The following is a 17,608-nucleotide window of genomic DNA, read 5'->3' as shown; positions in this document are numbered from 1 at the left end:
CCAAACACAGGAGATTGCTAGACTGGTATACAGAAGATGCTGCAACCAGATCTTTGGTTCACCTCAGATGAGTATAGCCCTCATCCTTGTATGAAATTCATTTTGAAATTAAAATGAGCAAAGCTGGTAGTCATTACTACATTGCATCCAGTAAAAGCATTCGTGTATAAATGTACAGCATTTCTTTACGACTTTCAAAAACACCATATAAAAATATCAATGAACACAATTGGAAATATTTGGGAGAAATGGATATTGTACTAATGCTGTTTTTTTTTGCAATTGTTTTTTTTTTGGGGGGTAATATGACGCATTGCAACTTTCAGCTATATGTCACCTAACACTTTTGATAAGGCCAAAGTAATTAAAGTCTTTGTTTTGCGTCCCCACCCGCCTAGGTTTTTAAGGTTTTCATGAAAACACACATAGTGTATTTGAATAGGACATTTTAGGACATAACCGCTTAGCTTTTCTGATCTAAAATTTTGTTACAATATTTTATTTGCTGCAATCAAATAACATTGTGTTAATTTTCTTGTGTGTGTTTTTTCAGCCGCGTAAACGCGTACCTTTTCCCATTTAGAGTGGACGCAAAACAAAAAATTTAATTACTTTGGCTAAATTTGAACGATTAAAAGACCCTATTTTCCCAAATTAGTTCTGATTGTGTTAATGATACACAAAACCAGTGTAAAATAATGCTGGGTCAGATTTTAACTTGTTGGTTGTCCAATGAAGGAAGATATGTGTCATACAAGCTTAGCATCTAGCAGATTCATTGGCATGACCATGTTGGATGTACCTGTATATGATTAAAATGGTGCCTAAACTAACAGGATATTATTGTAAAATTACATCTACATGTCAACAAAGACATGGATACATTGACACTGTACTCTCTATTGGTAATCTGCTACCATACCTATGAAAAGTGTACACTGAAAATGAAAGCTGTAACCTGTTCACCCCCATTCCCTGTAAACAGTTCCAGACTCACCATTGATAACAGTAGGGTTTGGGTGATACCATAGTGGCGAAAGGGTTAATGTTTGCGCATGCTATACCCAAGGACGCTTTCAATACTCAGGATAACCAAAATTAAACACCAGAGGTCATCAAAATTTGTGAAGGATAGAATATTATCATACATGCTATGCCTGTATTGCCATTTTCCTATTGTTCAGACGATACTGATATGAACCCGTGTTTTAACATGTTAAAATACGAATTATATTTTCACTGTAACCGAACTACTCACAGCTACGCGTACGGGTGACCTTCGCTGGTATGTTCATATATAATATATCAAACAGCTGAGCGAATAAGGCTTGTGATACACAGTACTGTAGATTTCCCAAAATTCATTGCGATTTGTATCCTCGGAGATACCTGAGTGAAGTCTACTATATCTCCCATGTGTAGACAAATACACAGACTATTTATCAAAATTTTGAAAACGTACTTTTATGCACACCATTCTTCTCAATTATCATTTTAAATAATTTGGGGGAAATAATGCATAATTGAGAGAGGAGATAGCGTTTTTGTGAAATTTGCCAAAGATTGTGTCCTCAGCCATAGCAGAATAATATGATGGAAAGTAGGGGGACTAGTTGCACCTGTTTTATGAAACAAAAGGATATTGATTTTTTGCAATGGAAGTGACAAATGAAATTTGCATGCTAAGTTTTCTCAGAGAATGACCCCTTCAGTTCGTCATAACTTGCTGCCTAAAATGTATGGCATTTGTAGTACCTGCACAATGTGACTTTTCTGGTTGTTTAGTGATTATTGTCAAACTTTCACTGAAATATCTAAACGTACTTTTACTATATATATTTAAAAATATATTCTGATGCTGCACACTAGTGCTTACATACAGAACTGAAAAAGGTTTTTAGAAAAGTAACCTTCAAGGATACAAATCAAAGAGCATTGTGGGTAATTTTTTGTACTGTGTGATACTCAGAAACGTCAGATAGTATGGTCAAAATTAGTTGTTGGCAGTCAGTTCACGGGCATTGCACTTAGGTACAAGTACAGTTGTACCAAAAACATACAAACGAACGCATTGAGAATTTGTATCTTTTGCCGGACACCTGCTACTGTTCACGGTTGGTCCCATACAGTGCAGTGTTTTCGTGTCGTCTACGCTGCTGATACCGGTTGGCAGTGCATCAGGATAGAACCGCTTTACGACGTTTCCTGTCGATGAGCTTAAGTATCTGGGCGGTGAATTACGTCACTTACAGCCATAAGTGAGCCACAAACATCCACCGCAGTGAAAATACTAGCAACAGACAAGGTGCACATACTGTATTTCCGATTTGTACGTGTCAGTGCGATTCACAGGTCATGACCGTGCCCAGTGGCACCGGTACGGATTTCGGATACAAGTAAGATCTAGGGAAGTCAAATTTTTGTTCAGGTTGTTAAAAGAAGTTTAGTCCTAATTAGGCAAGCCAGGAACGAAGCTATACGAGCAGACGTCTAAGTTAAATACCTTTGAAATGTTTTAGCTGGTAAAAATTCTTTCTTATGATTTCGGACACTCTGTCTTTTATTCACACGGATTCCTAGGGCTTATCTATTTCTCTAACTGTTTGACCTTCTGTGTGAAAGTCGCTTTTGTTGTTGTGTGTTCGATATATGTATAACTATTGGACTGCTGTAAAAATCATTAATTTCCATCGGGATTTAATCAAACTTTTTGATGTCTGAGATATTTCACTGGGATTAAATTCACTTATTTTGCCGGTAAACCAATAGATTATCTTATTATTATTTATCTTATTATTATCTTATTGCCTTTACAGAAACGTGGCTGGACGACACTATTCCTGATTCAGAGCTATTTCTTGACGGGTTTGACAATCCAGTCCGCCTTGACCGTAACAAAGAAACCAACAGGTAAAGTCCTAGGAGAGGAGTGTGTTTATATGTGAACCAGCGCTGGTGCAAGACTGTTGTTATCAGGGAAAAGTATGTACCTGTGACATCGAGCTCTTGACAGTCTCCCTCCGTCCTTTCTACTTACCTCGTGCATTTCAAAAACTGTTTGTTACTGTAGTTTATATCCACCCAAAAGCCAATGTAAACAAGGCTGCTGATAAAATATTTAATGTTATCCAGAAACTGCAGACAATTTCACCTGATGCGCCAAATTTCATCCTTGGCGACTTTAACCAATGTTCTCTCAAAAAGACCTTACATACTTTTCATCAGTATGTTACCTGTTCAACACGCCGCAATAAGATCTTAGATCTGTGCTACGGATCTATCCTAGGAGCTTACAAATCTTATAGAAAGCCACCTCTCGGTTCTGCTGACCACAATACAGTGTACTTAGTACCAGTCTACAAATCTCTGCTCAAGAGAGAAAAGTTGCAGACACGACAAGTTCGCGTATGATCTGAGGACAGCATACAATCTCTACAGAGCTGTTTTGAATGCACAGACTGGGACATGTTTAAGGATACTTGCCACTACATAAATGAACTTACTGATGTTGTTAGTAGTTACATATCCTTTTGCGAGAGTAACGTAGTACCACAGAAAGTTTGTAAAATTTACCCAAATAATAAACCATGGGTCACTAAATCTCTTAAAATGTTATTAAATAAGAAGAAAAAATGTTTAAAGAGGGTAATCTAAGTGAGTATAGGGATGTTCAGAGAGATTTGAAAATAGAAATCAGGAAAGCCAAGGGTAATTATAAAGACAAAATTGAGAATAAATTAAGCTTAGGGTCTTTGAAATCAGCCTGGGATGGGATAAAAACTATGGCAGGTCTAAAATCCAAGGGGAACAGAGATAATATTAAGTGGGAAAATAAATCTGATAAAGAGTTTGCAGATGCACTAAATAAGTTTTACTTAAGATTTGATGTCCATGATTTTGATCGGGAACAGAGAAGAATTAGGGAAACTGTTGTTACAAATGAGCAGGTTTTAATTACATTAGATGATGTGCGCAAGTCCTTGAAAAATACAAAAACTAGAAAAAGCCCTGGCCCAGCAACATTAGCGGTTATATCCTTAAATCATGTGCCAATCAGTTATGTGACATTTTTCATTTTATTTTCCAACGGCCCCTTGATCTCCAGAAAATACCTAACTTGTGGAAACAAGCTACTGTAGTACCTATTGCAAAGAAAGCATCGCCTAAGGTTCTCAATGATTTTAGACCCGTGGCCCTTACATCACTAGTAATGAAGTCCTTTGAAAAAATCATCAAACGGTATATTTTAGATAAAAGCCAGAATATGTTAGATCCCTTGCAGTTTGCTTACAGAGCAGGTAGAGGAGTGGAGGATGCCTCATTGACCTTCCTTAATTTAATTTATATCACATTGAAGGAAATAAAACACATGCCCGGGTTCTATTTGTTGATTTTTCATCTGCATTTAATACTATTCAGCCGCACATCTTAACTGGTAAATTATTGTCTCATTTTAACATTCATCCTAAGATTGTCGGTTGGGTTTTGGATTCTTAACTGGGAGATCACAACATGTTCGAGTGAACGGCACTTTTTCTGATGTATGTATCTCATTCTACTGGCTCACCGCAAGGTTTTGTACTGTCCCCACTTCTGTATATTCTATATACCGATGATTGCAGATGTCACCATGATGATAGATTTATAATTAAGTTCGCAGATGACTCTGCCATAATCAGTTTACTCCAAAATAATGAAAGAAATCATGGGCCAGTGGTTGATGACTTTGTAGAGTGGTGTAAAAGTTATTTTATCGAACTTAACATTGATAAGACCAAAGATTTGTGTATAGATTTCAGGAAAGACGCACCATTAGCTGATGTAACACTATTAATGGTAAAGAAGTGGAAATTGTTGAGAAATACAACTATCTGGGTTCTATTTTGGATAATAAGCTGCGGTGGGAGGATAACATTAATATGATTTTAGGTAAATGCCAGCAGCGTCTGTTCTTCTTGAGGAAATTGAATTTTTTCAAAGTTGACAGAAGAATTCTTGTGCTTTTTTACAGATCATGTATTGAAAGTGTCTTAAGTTTTTCACTCATTTGCTGGTTTGGAAACCTCACTGTACAGTGCAAGAACAAACTTGGTAGAATAGTAAACATCTGTAGTAAAATAATTGGAGTACAACAAACTAATCTCAGTACATTGTATAAAAAACAAGTTTTACACAAAGCCAATTCTATAGTCAGGAATCATCACCACCCACTTTACAAGGAATTCAATATTTTACCATCTCGCCGGCGTTATAGGGTTCCAATAACTAGAACAAATAGATCAAAACATTCGTTCATTCCCACTGCAATTTCTGTACTGAATCAAAACAGAAACGACTAGTCATCTCTGCTTTTATATAATGTGTTTTAACGTCACTGACCTTTTTTAAATATTTTATACATGTCTTATTTGTGTAACTTTTTGACTTGTCCGCTGTCGTACAAAGAATTGCCCATGTTTTGGGATAATAAAGAGCTATTGTATTGTATTGTATTGTATTGTATTGTATTGTATTGTATTGTATTGTATTGCATTGCATTGTATTGTATTGTATTGTATTGTATTGTATTGTATTGTATTGTATTGTATTGTATTGTATTGTATTGTATTGTATTATTTTCACTGGGATTTAATTCAGGAGATTTCATGTTTCAGCGAAAACAGCGAAATCAAATCAAGGTAATCAAGTGTAAACACATTTCAAGGCTCTTTATTGAATACCCTCAATCTTTGTTATACCAACGATTATACACAGACACAAGCGAACAAATAGTTGAAATGGTACTAGCTTAGGAATATCTTAAACGTAGAAGATCAAGAAAGGAATCTGCCAATTCTCTGCAACACCTTCAACTGACCGCGAGCTTTTTGTTATAAAATATCGATGAGGCGAAGGAAAGCTATCTTACTGTCGATATTTACATTAAATAGTAACTTTGAAATTTGGCTAGATTAGCTTCCATTCTGCTTACGCAGAACACCCTGATGGCATTGATTGAATCCTGTTAGATTATCAATTACCCCTTGCTTTGTATTATATAATATTTAAAGCCTTATCACTGCGCTCAATAATATTACCATTGTATTAAGTATTGGAATCGAGATGTGAAAGTTGGTAACTTGAGCGAAATGATCCGACTAAAACAAGGGTGGGTGGGTGGGTGGGCGAGTTAGCATCATTATCCACAAATACCGCCTACCCTGAAAAGGGCCTCCCATTTCCCACTCCTACAGTGGCGTGGCCAAGGAAAGTAATCTGTTTAGCATATGCGTGTATGTGTATATCTAGACCTTATGCATATTCATTACTAATTTACATATGGCGGAATAATCTCACTTCGTGCTAAGGCTTTGAATAATATAATATTTAAAGCCTTATCACTCCGCTCAATAATATTACCATTGTATTAAGTATTGGAATCGAGATGTGAAAGTTGTCCACGCCAAGCTTGATGAAATCCTAATAACCTCATTCAAATCTACTCTCCAAACCTTACCAATACTTATATCTTCATACCCACCCTTACTCCAAAACACATACAAAGACAACATGTTAATCATTTCTACTTTAATGTTCGTAAAGTTTGTCTGTACATATATACGTTACACCCCCATACTCAAGGAAAGGCAATTGTAAAATCGGTCAAGGTTTCCGTGTGTTCATAAGCGTTCGAATTTTGTGTATTTTTTAGCATTCCTTCAAGCCAATTATCAGGTCGTTGAACAGAAGACAAGGCTGACAATTTCATGTAATGGTTAGCAGTTGACTTTCTTTTCCATCCGACATGATCCATAACCTCCTGGGTACTTGCACCCCCTAAAGCCATGGAAATGGCACACGCAGACCGTATGCTATGAGGAGTTTCCCCTTCATCAATATTTAAATGTTGAAGGTAGTCTTTTAATCTCTGATACACCACCTGAGAGGACAATGGTTTATTATCTACATTTCCCGCTGGCGTTGTTGGCCTAAAGAGATACCCTGTACGTATATCAATGCCTAGATCACTTGATAGTTGGATGTATTGTTCCAACGCGTTCACTGCACAAAGGCGTCTATCCTCGCATCGCTTAATAGCGAACATATTTGTTTCCGCACCCCTCAGAGTCTTTCCAAATGTGTGATTGAAAATCAAACCTGAATTGTCCGGGAAACGCAGAATTTCTTGCGTTTTGACCTGACCAAGATCCCCTGCTCGATCCCCGGAGAAATATAATAACTTTAAAAAGGTAATATCTCGGGCGTATAGATATGCATGAATCGCTGATGGAGATGCAACAATTAGATCCATGATAAGATCGAATACCATACGTAGCTTAGGCAAGAATAACGGTTTGGCTTGTCTGACTGTAACATGCGCCTTTGCCTGCTCCTCGGATATCTTTTTGATGTACCGCTGCACCATCAGTGCTTTAGTTGGATTTATTATGTTTCCGGTGTCAGATTTAATTGCCTGAAAATACGCGGACAATTTCGATACCATATTCTTAACTGTCCCTGCCCTCAGCCGTCTTGGACACGCGCATGGCATGTGACCAGTCTGTCCTAAATATGCGCAGTCGATTTGGTGAACCTGAGTCTTAGCGCTATTGTCCTTGAAAACCAGAAACCGTACCACATCTTCCGGATTCGCATTACCAACCGGTTTTGGCGAAGGTAACCTTGTCAGAAAGGCTTCAAAATCCTGTATCAGCCTGTCTTTTTGTTTTTCATATGCAGACCTATCTCCGAGTAGCCCATTTATTCTCTGATCAAGAGCCGTGATATCTATTGGGTTATCCTTAGTTACACAAGGTGGGTTTATCAGTTTGGAGGTACATAACCAACACGCCTGCAATGGGCCTTGGTTCCAAGCACCACAAATCCAGCACACCTGTCAATCAGATAAGAAGCGTACTTCAGCCGGACAATACATGTATGCACATTCACACGACGAAGATAGATATATATTGGTCTAAATACACACAGCACACAGGCTTTATTATTTATTACATAAATTGTACATGCATATCATTCTTACACATTTTAATTGCAAGACTTCTAATAACTCCAATCAAATGTAATGGCATACAAATCACAGGGTAGAGGATAATCTTTATAACCGTTTCTAGAAGGGGCTTGAATGATACCCATGTCCCCCTTGGCTCCAACGCTCACTATATCATGTGCCACCTGCCTCACCATAGGCCAATACGACGTCAAAAAACGCCCTCTAGGTACAATAACAGTAGCTCTGTATCCGCGTTCAAGAATATGCTTAATTACTGCAGGCACCAATGCAAAAGGTGGATAGACGTACATCTTATCAGCATTACCGAAATGATGTTGGAAGAAATTTACTCCCTCACAATCAATCTGATGAAATGGGGATACATATCGGGGTAACTTCTTATTAGAATAATCTGCCATTGCGTCTATTTGATGCGGACCAAATTTATCATCAAGCCACTGCCACGTAGTACAAGACAAAGTGGCATCTGACAAAGACATATTTCGTGATGGCGCATCTGCTTCATTATCGCGAGAAGCCACATGAGACATAGTAAGCCTAATATTGCTATGGAAACAGAAATTAAACAACTTCAAAATTTCATTCAATTCAACTGCTCTCGCGCCCGGACAACCACTGTTCCAAGCCTGTACCACCGGGAGAGAATCAACCATTGCATCGACACGGCCGTTCTTAATATTATTGTGGAAGGCATGTAACCCCCTATATATGGCCTCAGCTTCTTTCCGGATTATTGGCATCTCACTCCATTCCTGTTCCCACATGGACCCCTAAGCTATCTTCTCTTTACCCAAGTGAGCCACAGCACCCCATTTTGAATTGCTAGAATCAGTGTAAATTCTAATAGCCATGTGACTCTCTGTTGGCCAAGCAAAATTCCCTGCTAGTTGGATTATGGTTTCACCCTGTTCAATCTCGTATCTAAGTAGGCCTCGAACCGGGATAAGATTTTTTGAGTTTTTTGAGCAATACTACAAGCATTTGCCATCTGTCGAATATATAATCTAGCACAAGGTAATGCCAATGAAAAGGAAATGCACTTTCCCATTATTTTTGTAACATCCCTACAGGATCGCTCTGTGTGACAAGGCGCTTCGTATCAACTCAAGAAATGCAGACTTTTTCTGTTCTGGGATTGCAAAGGAACGTGTTTGAGTGTCCACTACCATCCCGAGCATAATTAATGATCGAACGGGGTGAAGTACACTTTTATCCAGGGAGATAAAATAGCCTGCCTTTATCGCAATTGAGCATAAAATATACGCTGCTGCTTGAGCCCTCCGGTAACAATCCCACTTAAACGAAATATCACCCTTTTTTGGCTTTAGTGGACCCCCATGCCTATCATCAATGTATTGTATGCAGGGTACCCCCAAAGACCTGGCGTAATGTGTAATACAATATCCGAGGGTATGGTATACGTATGCCGATAGTTTCCACCCAAATGGTAAAGTGTTATTTACATACCATACCCCAGCCCATTGGAAACCTGCATAAGTACGGTCGTCATGACAAATAAATACGTGGTCATAACCACTTTTATCATCGCATTTAAAATGGAAATCGTTATTTTCTAAATACCTAGAAACTTCTACTAGAGTATCCAATTTAAATGGGATGGGGGTAGTCCACAGATTTAAATATCTCATATCGATACACATTCTAGGTTTACTTGGCTCCACAACAATAGGCATGACAATATGAGGTGGAGGGTCACACCCAACCTTCCCCCAAACCGATATAGCCATTGAATGCAATCTTTCAGAAATCGTTCGAGTTATGAAATTACCAAATTGCTGACATACAGGATTGTTAGCAATATTCTAGCAGGAGGAAAGTCATGATCATATTTTCTTCCCTTATAGTCACCGTTAAAATTGGTAAAATACTTTCTTAAGCTAACACCGTTATTTATCCATTCAATGATATCAGAGTTGTCTGTTACGTGTTCAGTCAATTCAGTCCAATACTCTGTATGCTTGTGAAGTTCGCCAGCAATAAAGTCATTTGGATTTCTAAATGAAAGGTCATCCGGTGAGGCAAACGTCTCCCCTACTGCAACCATAGATGCTTCAACCATGTCTAGTTGTCTAGGGGCGCCCCCTAGTGTCGTCCACCCGTAACTCAAACGCTGGGACGAATTCCAATTTGCTTCATAATCAAATTCCCATGCAGGTGGCACAAACCGAAATGGGAGAGGGTAGACTTCAATACAATCAGAAATGTTGGTACAGTAGTTCGCGTAAAAGGGGACGCCCCCAGACAGGACCTGCAAATGGCAGGTTGCAAAGCAAAGAGCCCATTTTGGGCCCCCCTGTTGGGAGGTAGGAAACCCCACAGAGAAAGTGACACAACACGAGAATTACCTTGTACATAATTTAATATCCATTACTGCAGCACAACTAGTGCTCAAGTTGTACATATCACAAATTGAAATTGCTCATTTATCATTCACATTCTTCGCATCTCTACAATCCCTTGCAAAGTGTCCAAATTTTCCGCTATGAAAGCATTTGTAATTCTTTTTGAACGGCGTCCGGATGCCGAACCGCCAAACGAATAAGGCACGTAATGCGTGGAATGGCCAGAGTTCTTTAGAAATTTGGAAACTTTAGACGCGATCTCCTCTTGCTCTTTATTCCCGAGGAGTAAGATAATTAGGCGGCCTGCGTCAACACCAAAATCATTTGCCTCAAATTGTGATAACACAGCTCGATATCTCTGTAACTTGGGGTGGCCAACCATCGTGGCTCTGTCAACCAGGACTCTTAGAGCGTTGATAAGCTGAGGTCTGGATACCACAGCTGCACAATGCGCCATTTCCATAACCTTTTGTAAGGCGTCATCCACACTTGCCACACCGGCAGATTCTTCAATCTTTTCCACCTTTTTAAGCAATATCTCCAATTTTTCAGACACCTGAAAGCAATCAGGGAATCTATGAGCTGTACGTTCACAATGGACACGACCTTTTACAGTCACATTGTACACCCGAATTTTTACAGCAATTGTGGCCAACTATGCCATCCGACTCTTGCATATTCTGGCGTCTTCCAATGGCCCTTCCTCACAAACACATAAGCAGCGGAAAACTGCTTTGAAAAAACAAAAACAAAACACAAACGAAAGAAAAGGAAAGGTTCAAAATAGAAGTGTATTGGCCCAAAGTGTACATAAATAAAACTAAAAAAAAAGAATACATACCCCACGCCACACTATAAATTCTCTCTCCTGTGTTTAGTTTAGTTTTAGTTCACATGAAAGTAAATTTGGGGGGGGGGGGGAAATGCTAAACGTAAAGGGCACAAACGTAATTTTTGTTTTTTGTTTTTTTTTTTGTTTTTTTTTTTTAGCAACAGAGAAGACAAACATACCACTCCAAACTATAGCTCCTTTTAGTGAGCTGATAAAATTGCACAGAAGTACGAGTATAATGCAACTTTATGCACATCAAACTGGTTTTAGCACTGTACATAATCGTTCTACTCCTATCATTATAAAAGTCGGGTGTTCATACACAACTCTGGCGCTCCCAGCGCATATTTTATCGGGTGCCCCCTGACGACACTCCAATCCTATATTCCCCATTCCAAACGTCATGTGCTCACATTTAGCACTCTGACTTTCCGCTTCCAAAAGTCCGGTGCTCCAATTTAGCACTCTGACTAACCCCAATGTCAGGTGCCCACAAACTGGCACTCTAACGCGACCATTCTCAAATTACGTACACGATATAGCGGGTGCCAAAAATTGGCACTCCGCTCAACTCCCTTCTCCATACCTAACTATATCCCTCTGAAAAACAAAGTAACAGAACAACCGTACCTGAGCCTGAGCGACGTGGCCATCCCCTGTATTTGCCGTTCCTGCAATATTGGCGTCGCCAGTCTTTTGCACAGGTGGTGGAGCTGCAGCATTCAAAGTCGCAGCAACAGGAGCAGCGGCATTGGTGTTCCGACCACCAGTAGAAGGTTCACTTGGTGTTGTCGAGCCATGAGCCTTTACAAAGCTTGCAGTAGTGGTAGAAAGACTTGGTGACGACGTGGCAGCTACAGTGGAACGTCTAGCCTCCATAGTCAACGTCCTCCAGTGGCGTGGCCAAGGAAAGTAATCTGTTTAGCATATGCGTGTATGTGTATATCTAGACCTTATGCATATTCATTACTAATTTACATATGGCGGAATAATCTCACTTCGTGCTAAGGCTTTGAATAAGCAACGCAAAGTGATAGCATGTTGTCATTAGCAAATTATGTAACGACACCTTCGTCAGAGTGATACACAGGTCGTTGTTCAGAAATACATTGAACATAGCAGGACTCAAAATAGATCCCGTTCTCACGAGCCAGAGCATGATTTCCGCTTGCGCTCTGCGGACTTACGCAAAAATAAACATCCGGCAGATTACGCTTGGAAACCGTGGAAGTATGAGTGGAGTTAATTAATTATTCATGAGAACGTGTCACAAGAATTAGCCAATCACGGCTTTGGTTTACAAAGTCTGTCGGGTCGTGCAATGATTTAGGGATTTGTGTACACCGCGCATGGAGTGGAGCTTTGTTTCTGGCTTCGCTGCATCTCTTCCGATATCTGTAGCACTAAAAATCCGGCTGCTTTAAAAAATTGCAATTTTTCTGTCATGATCGAGAGCAGTGGCGACACCACCTGAGTACTATGGCTTCGGTATGAATAAGACATCACGACCTGCAACCAACCCCGGCCCCGTACGCAACCGGCTAAACAGCAAACTAACCTCTTTGTTTAATTCCGTTGTTTTGTTACTTTGTGACGAATTAATGAAACATATATCGGACTTTAAAACTACCGATTGCCGAGAACTGTGATCTTGGCTTTAGAGACGGTCGGAGCTTAGCGTGTAGAAGAGCAGAAGGCTTTCTCTGCATCAGAGACCCTCAATGTGGACCGTGTCTGCATGGCCACTTAAGCTTATACCTTGGAGATAGCTCCGTGCTTATACACACATGTACAGCACGATGAGAGATTCGTCAATGTGAACCTCAATGAAGTGATCCTTACATAAACTTTTAAAATAAAGAGTGAATGAAATTTATTATCAATTTTACACAAGTTTTGCACAGCGGTCTTGTTTAAGCCTGGGGCCGGCAACTCCTACAGCGAGGCCGGTTCGGCGTGGGGCCGGCGACTCCTGATATACCCTTGGGTATGCCTCTCGTCAAACACGATGAGGACGACGTGCTAGCATAGAGATTCACCACTGCTAGTTCTCGTACAAATAAAAACGGTTTTTTTCCATGTCAAACATTATGAATGACGTCTATTTGGTGTGGATAGAAAAGTTTGAGTTCAAGCACTTTACAAATACTAATAATAATTAATAATAGTTAAAGCTGCAAGCAACGTTGGCGGGGCCAAAGCGATAACATGGTTTCAAGTTCTTGCACTGATAATATTATGTGCAAAATTTGAGCTTGAAAAGTCTTTTAGTTCTTGTAAAGAAGGATTTTGAACATCATCTCATAGTTACTGTAGGTTTCACTGGTAATCGTATATTTTACGGACAATCCAATATAACGGCCAAACTACTTGACTGATCAGAATACCTTTCACGGTTTTGAAGTGCTGACAGTAGGGAAAATTTGAGTAAAATGTCAGATTAATCGATGCATTGGTTCGGGATAAGAAGATTTTTAAAGATTGGGATTTTCGCAAAATCCAATATGGCGGCCAAACCACGTGACCGATCAAAATGTTTTTTTTTTGCAAACTTGAAAGAAATCGCACTCACGATGATACTTGTAACATTTCAGTTCAATCGGTGCATTGGTTCTGGCGAAAACTTTTAAATATTAAATTGGTATTTTTCGAAAATCCAATATGACGGCGAAGGTCAGGTGACCACAAGCGATTTTATTCGCAAATCTAAAGACTGTCGGTTAAGCTTGCTTCATAAATAAATTCAAACTGACTAGATTCCATCAGGAGAAGCCATTTTAAAGTTTTTGGAAAATCAAATATGGCCGCCAGGTTGCGTGACCAATGAAAATTTCAAGGGTCAGGTGCACGAGCACTAATTAACACCTATTAACCCTGCAAGTTTGACAAGTTTTTGGGAGCCGTTTAAGGGATCTAGGTCGACAAAGAAACGGCATAAGATGAAGAAAGAAAGGAGGAGGAAGAAATAGTAGAACTCGAGCAATTTTTTATTTTATTTTATTTTAATGAACCTTGTTCAACGAGGGTAGCCTGGTAAGCTTCAGTAAAGATGCTTATCTTCCCCAGGGCCCTCAGATGAACATACAAACTTATACAAAGCAGAACAACATAAAACATGACTACAAAGCTAGAACAATACAATGCACAGAAAAAAGTGGCCAGGAGTCACCACTGTGACCTGCACACAGGAGAACAAAATGCACAATCACACTACATAACAAACAAGAAAACTAAAACTCACAACACAAAAAATTATACCCAATAAGCAATAACAATAACAAATAGCAATAACAAATAGCCGGTCGGCTTAGGCCTCTAATGAATATTTATCTCCTGTAAAACAATAACAACACACTTCGGGAAGTGTGGTGGAGCAAGTAATAATCAAACGTTAGACACATAATTGGGTGAGGCTGCTGCTGGGAGATTTCGTAGTGTTAGAAATATGTCTTAAAAGAGGTACCTTATATTCAAAAGTCATAATAGAAAGGAATTTCTCTCTATCACTCAAATCGCCTTAGTTCCTTTGCATAATTAATATATGTTATAAATCAGGCCATATACTGAACGTTATGCACCGTCATTCAGGTAATTATTATAATATGAACCTTCATATGTGAGCAATACAAATCTAACATGGTGTCACCGTTGTCCCCAGCTTTGTCAAGATTTACATATTTTGGTTTCGAAAGCCATTCCAAAGGAAAACTGATGTGCGAACGGTTTGGTTTTCGACTGGTGGTAGACGACAGTGCAGAAAAACACCAGTATATAGAACAGATACTAGGTGGTGCGTTGGAATACTGGGTTGACGCTACAGTATCATCTGATGGAGAAACAGTAAAGACAAGTGACGATGTGGAACTTACCTATAAACCATTTGATCCTGATCATATTCCGAGTGCGAACTCCTGCGTTACTATATTGTAAGTGTCTGCAACTAGCACTTCTGAAGTTATTACCTCTTTCTGGCTGCCCAAAATACCTCACTGACAAATTGCAACGTGTTCAAAATGCATCTGCTAGACTTGTCTATAAAGCCAAAAAATCACACAGCATACAACTACTTTTGAAATCGCTTCACTGGTTGCCCATTGCTAGTCGTACACAGTGCTATCTTTCTACAGATTTTTTCGACTTGGTTTCAGGGACTTGACCACAATATCTCTCTGACCATTTGTAAATGTATACTCCCTCAAGACACCTACGTTCTTCATCTGCCACACGTCTTTTTAGAATGCCGCGTGTTGCCACAAAATCCTTTGGTGAAAGGTCTTTTTCCCACTCAGGACCGAAAACTTTGAACAGTCTGCCTGTCATATGGATTCACATATTTCATTCCGCCATGCCCTCAAGACATATTTTTTAGGGAATAGTGTATTTTGTCCTGCGCCTAGAGCTCCCTTTTGAGATAAGCGGATTATAAATGTTCTTTATCATCATTATCATTATTATTAAAAATCATACCATGGATTTCAGTATAGCAGGTTGACTAATGATGTCGACATCAGTGAAACTCTGACTTTTTGATTCCTTCACGGTCACTACTCTTACAAATGTTTGTATTTTGGTGAAGATACTTACACAAGTAAGGGGGGGGGGGCAGAAACAAATGAACATGAAGCGTTGATAACTTTGCGACACAGATCAAAGTTATTGTTATCATTAAAATGCCTGAATTTTGTAAATAAAGAATGGTGCTGGTAATGATTCTTTTTACAGGGGAAATATGTGGAGAAGTTTGCCTTGTGACGATTACTTATACCCGGTGTGTGAAAATGCTAGTAAGTTATTCTATATCTTCTTGTTATTCGATTGTGCCAAATTGAATGCATTTCTTCTTGATTTCCTGGTCGCTCTACACTTAGGGGCTGGACACAAATTACAGAGGGGGGTGGGCCGGTGTTTTTCGAAACACCGCTGCATCAAAAATAGTGACCCTTCAAAAGTTCATGCAAAAAAATTAGTGACCCTCCCCCTTATCAGTGCATGAAAATAAATGACCCTCCCCTGTTACTCAATAACCTCCAACAAACCCGCAATGTGTTCAAGACCCCCCTTCTGACTTGCTATACTTTTGAAATCCCCCTCCAAAAGGAAGGCAAAATGTGGCTGATATAACGCTTTGTCCAAAAAAATTTCAAATCAAATGTGTGTGATAATTCATGTAAATGTACTTTGCTTGAAGTTGCAGGTAAAAAGTGCATTCGTGTACAAACAATGTAATTTTTAGATTTCATCGATAATGTTTATTCACTATACATGGTAGTCGACAATAAGAAAACTATGAACGTGTGTTTTCCAATATAAAACTAGCAATATCTGTTCATCTATAGATGTTTAATAACTGATATAAATATTCTTGATTAGCAATGGTTGTTTACAAGTGCACATGTGAACAAGATATTTGATTTTGGAATTTCACTCAAAATATTGATCCACTATACATGGGAGTCTATGACAAAACTGTAAAAAAATTCTTTCTAAATTAGTAATATGCACTTTTTGCGCATATATGGACCCTGAATAATTGACATAATTGTACTTGATTAGAAGAGGGTGGTAACACGTGCATCTGTGTACAAGAACTTTGTTTTTGGAATTTCGCATAAAACATTCATCAATTATACATTGTAGTCTATGACAAAACTAAAAATAATTGTTTTAAAATACAAAACTTGGCAAATCTGTCTATTTATTTACACTCGATTATTGGTATAAATGTTCATGATTAGACTAGAGTGGTTTTAAGTCTATAGTTGTGCAAGAAATTTAATTTTAGCATATCACTGAAATGTTGATTCACTATACATGGCAGTCTACGACAAAACTATGAATATTTTTTTTCCAAAATACAAAACTATAAGTAAATCTGTGCATTTATGTACACCTAAGTATTAGTATTAATGTTCATGATTAGACCAGAGTGGTTTCAAGTCCATGGTTGTGCAAGAAATTTGATTTTGGAATTTCACTGAAATGTCGATTCACTATGCATAGCAGTCTATGAATGACACTATGGATATTTTTTACCAATATAAAACTAGGTAAATTTGTGCATTTATGTACACCTAATTATTAGTATTAATGTTAATGATTAGACTAGAGTGGTTTCAAGTCTATGGTTGTGCAAGAAATTTGATTTTGGAATTTCACTGAATGGTTGATTCACTATACATGGCAGTCTATGGCAAAACTATTACATTTTTTTCCCAATACAAAACTAAGTAAATCTGTGCATATATGTACACCTAATTATTAGTATTAATGTTCATGATTAGACCAGGGTGGTTTCAAGTCCATGGTTGTACAAGAAATTTGATTTTGGAATTTCACTGAAATGTCGATTCACTCTGCATAGCAGTCTATGATTATACTATGAATACTTTTTTAATACAAAAC

At 38.6% G+C, this 17,608-nt stretch overlaps 1 protein-coding gene across 1 annotated transcript; it reads right to left on the bottom strand.

The window, feature by feature from the left end:
- Nucleotides 1-10,389: 10,389 nt before the first annotated feature.
- LOC139125150 (uncharacterized) lies at nt 10,390-12,140 on the bottom strand. Its single transcript, XM_070691257.1, has 2 exons — nt 11,837-12,140; nt 10,390-10,930 (listed from the first exon to the last, which is right to left on the bottom strand). The coding sequence occupies exons 1-2, from the start codon at nt 12,083-12,085 to the stop codon at nt 10,463-10,465; spliced, it is 717 nt and encodes a 238-aa protein (XP_070547358.1). The 5' UTR covers nt 12,086-12,140; the 3' UTR covers nt 10,390-10,462.
- Nucleotides 12,141-17,608: the final 5,468 nt, after the last annotated feature.

The sequence above is a fragment of the Ptychodera flava genome, chromosome 3 (assembly GCF_041260155.1).
Source record: "Ptychodera flava strain L36383 chromosome 3, AS_Pfla_20210202, whole genome shotgun sequence".
Classification (NCBI taxonomy): Eukaryota; Metazoa; Hemichordata; class Enteropneusta; family Ptychoderidae; genus Ptychodera; species Ptychodera flava.
This window is presented reverse-complemented; position numbering and strand designations above follow the sequence as displayed.

Coding starts and splice junctions, on each gene's coding strand:
- LOC139125150 (XM_070691257.1), bottom strand. CDS start 12,085: ATGGAGGCTAGACGTTCCACTGTAGCTGCCACGTCGTCACCAAGTCTT. Junction 10,931..11,836: donor GCCACGTCGCTCAGGCTCAG/GTACGGTTGTTC, acceptor GATTGCTTTCAG/GTGTCTGAAAAATTGGAGAT.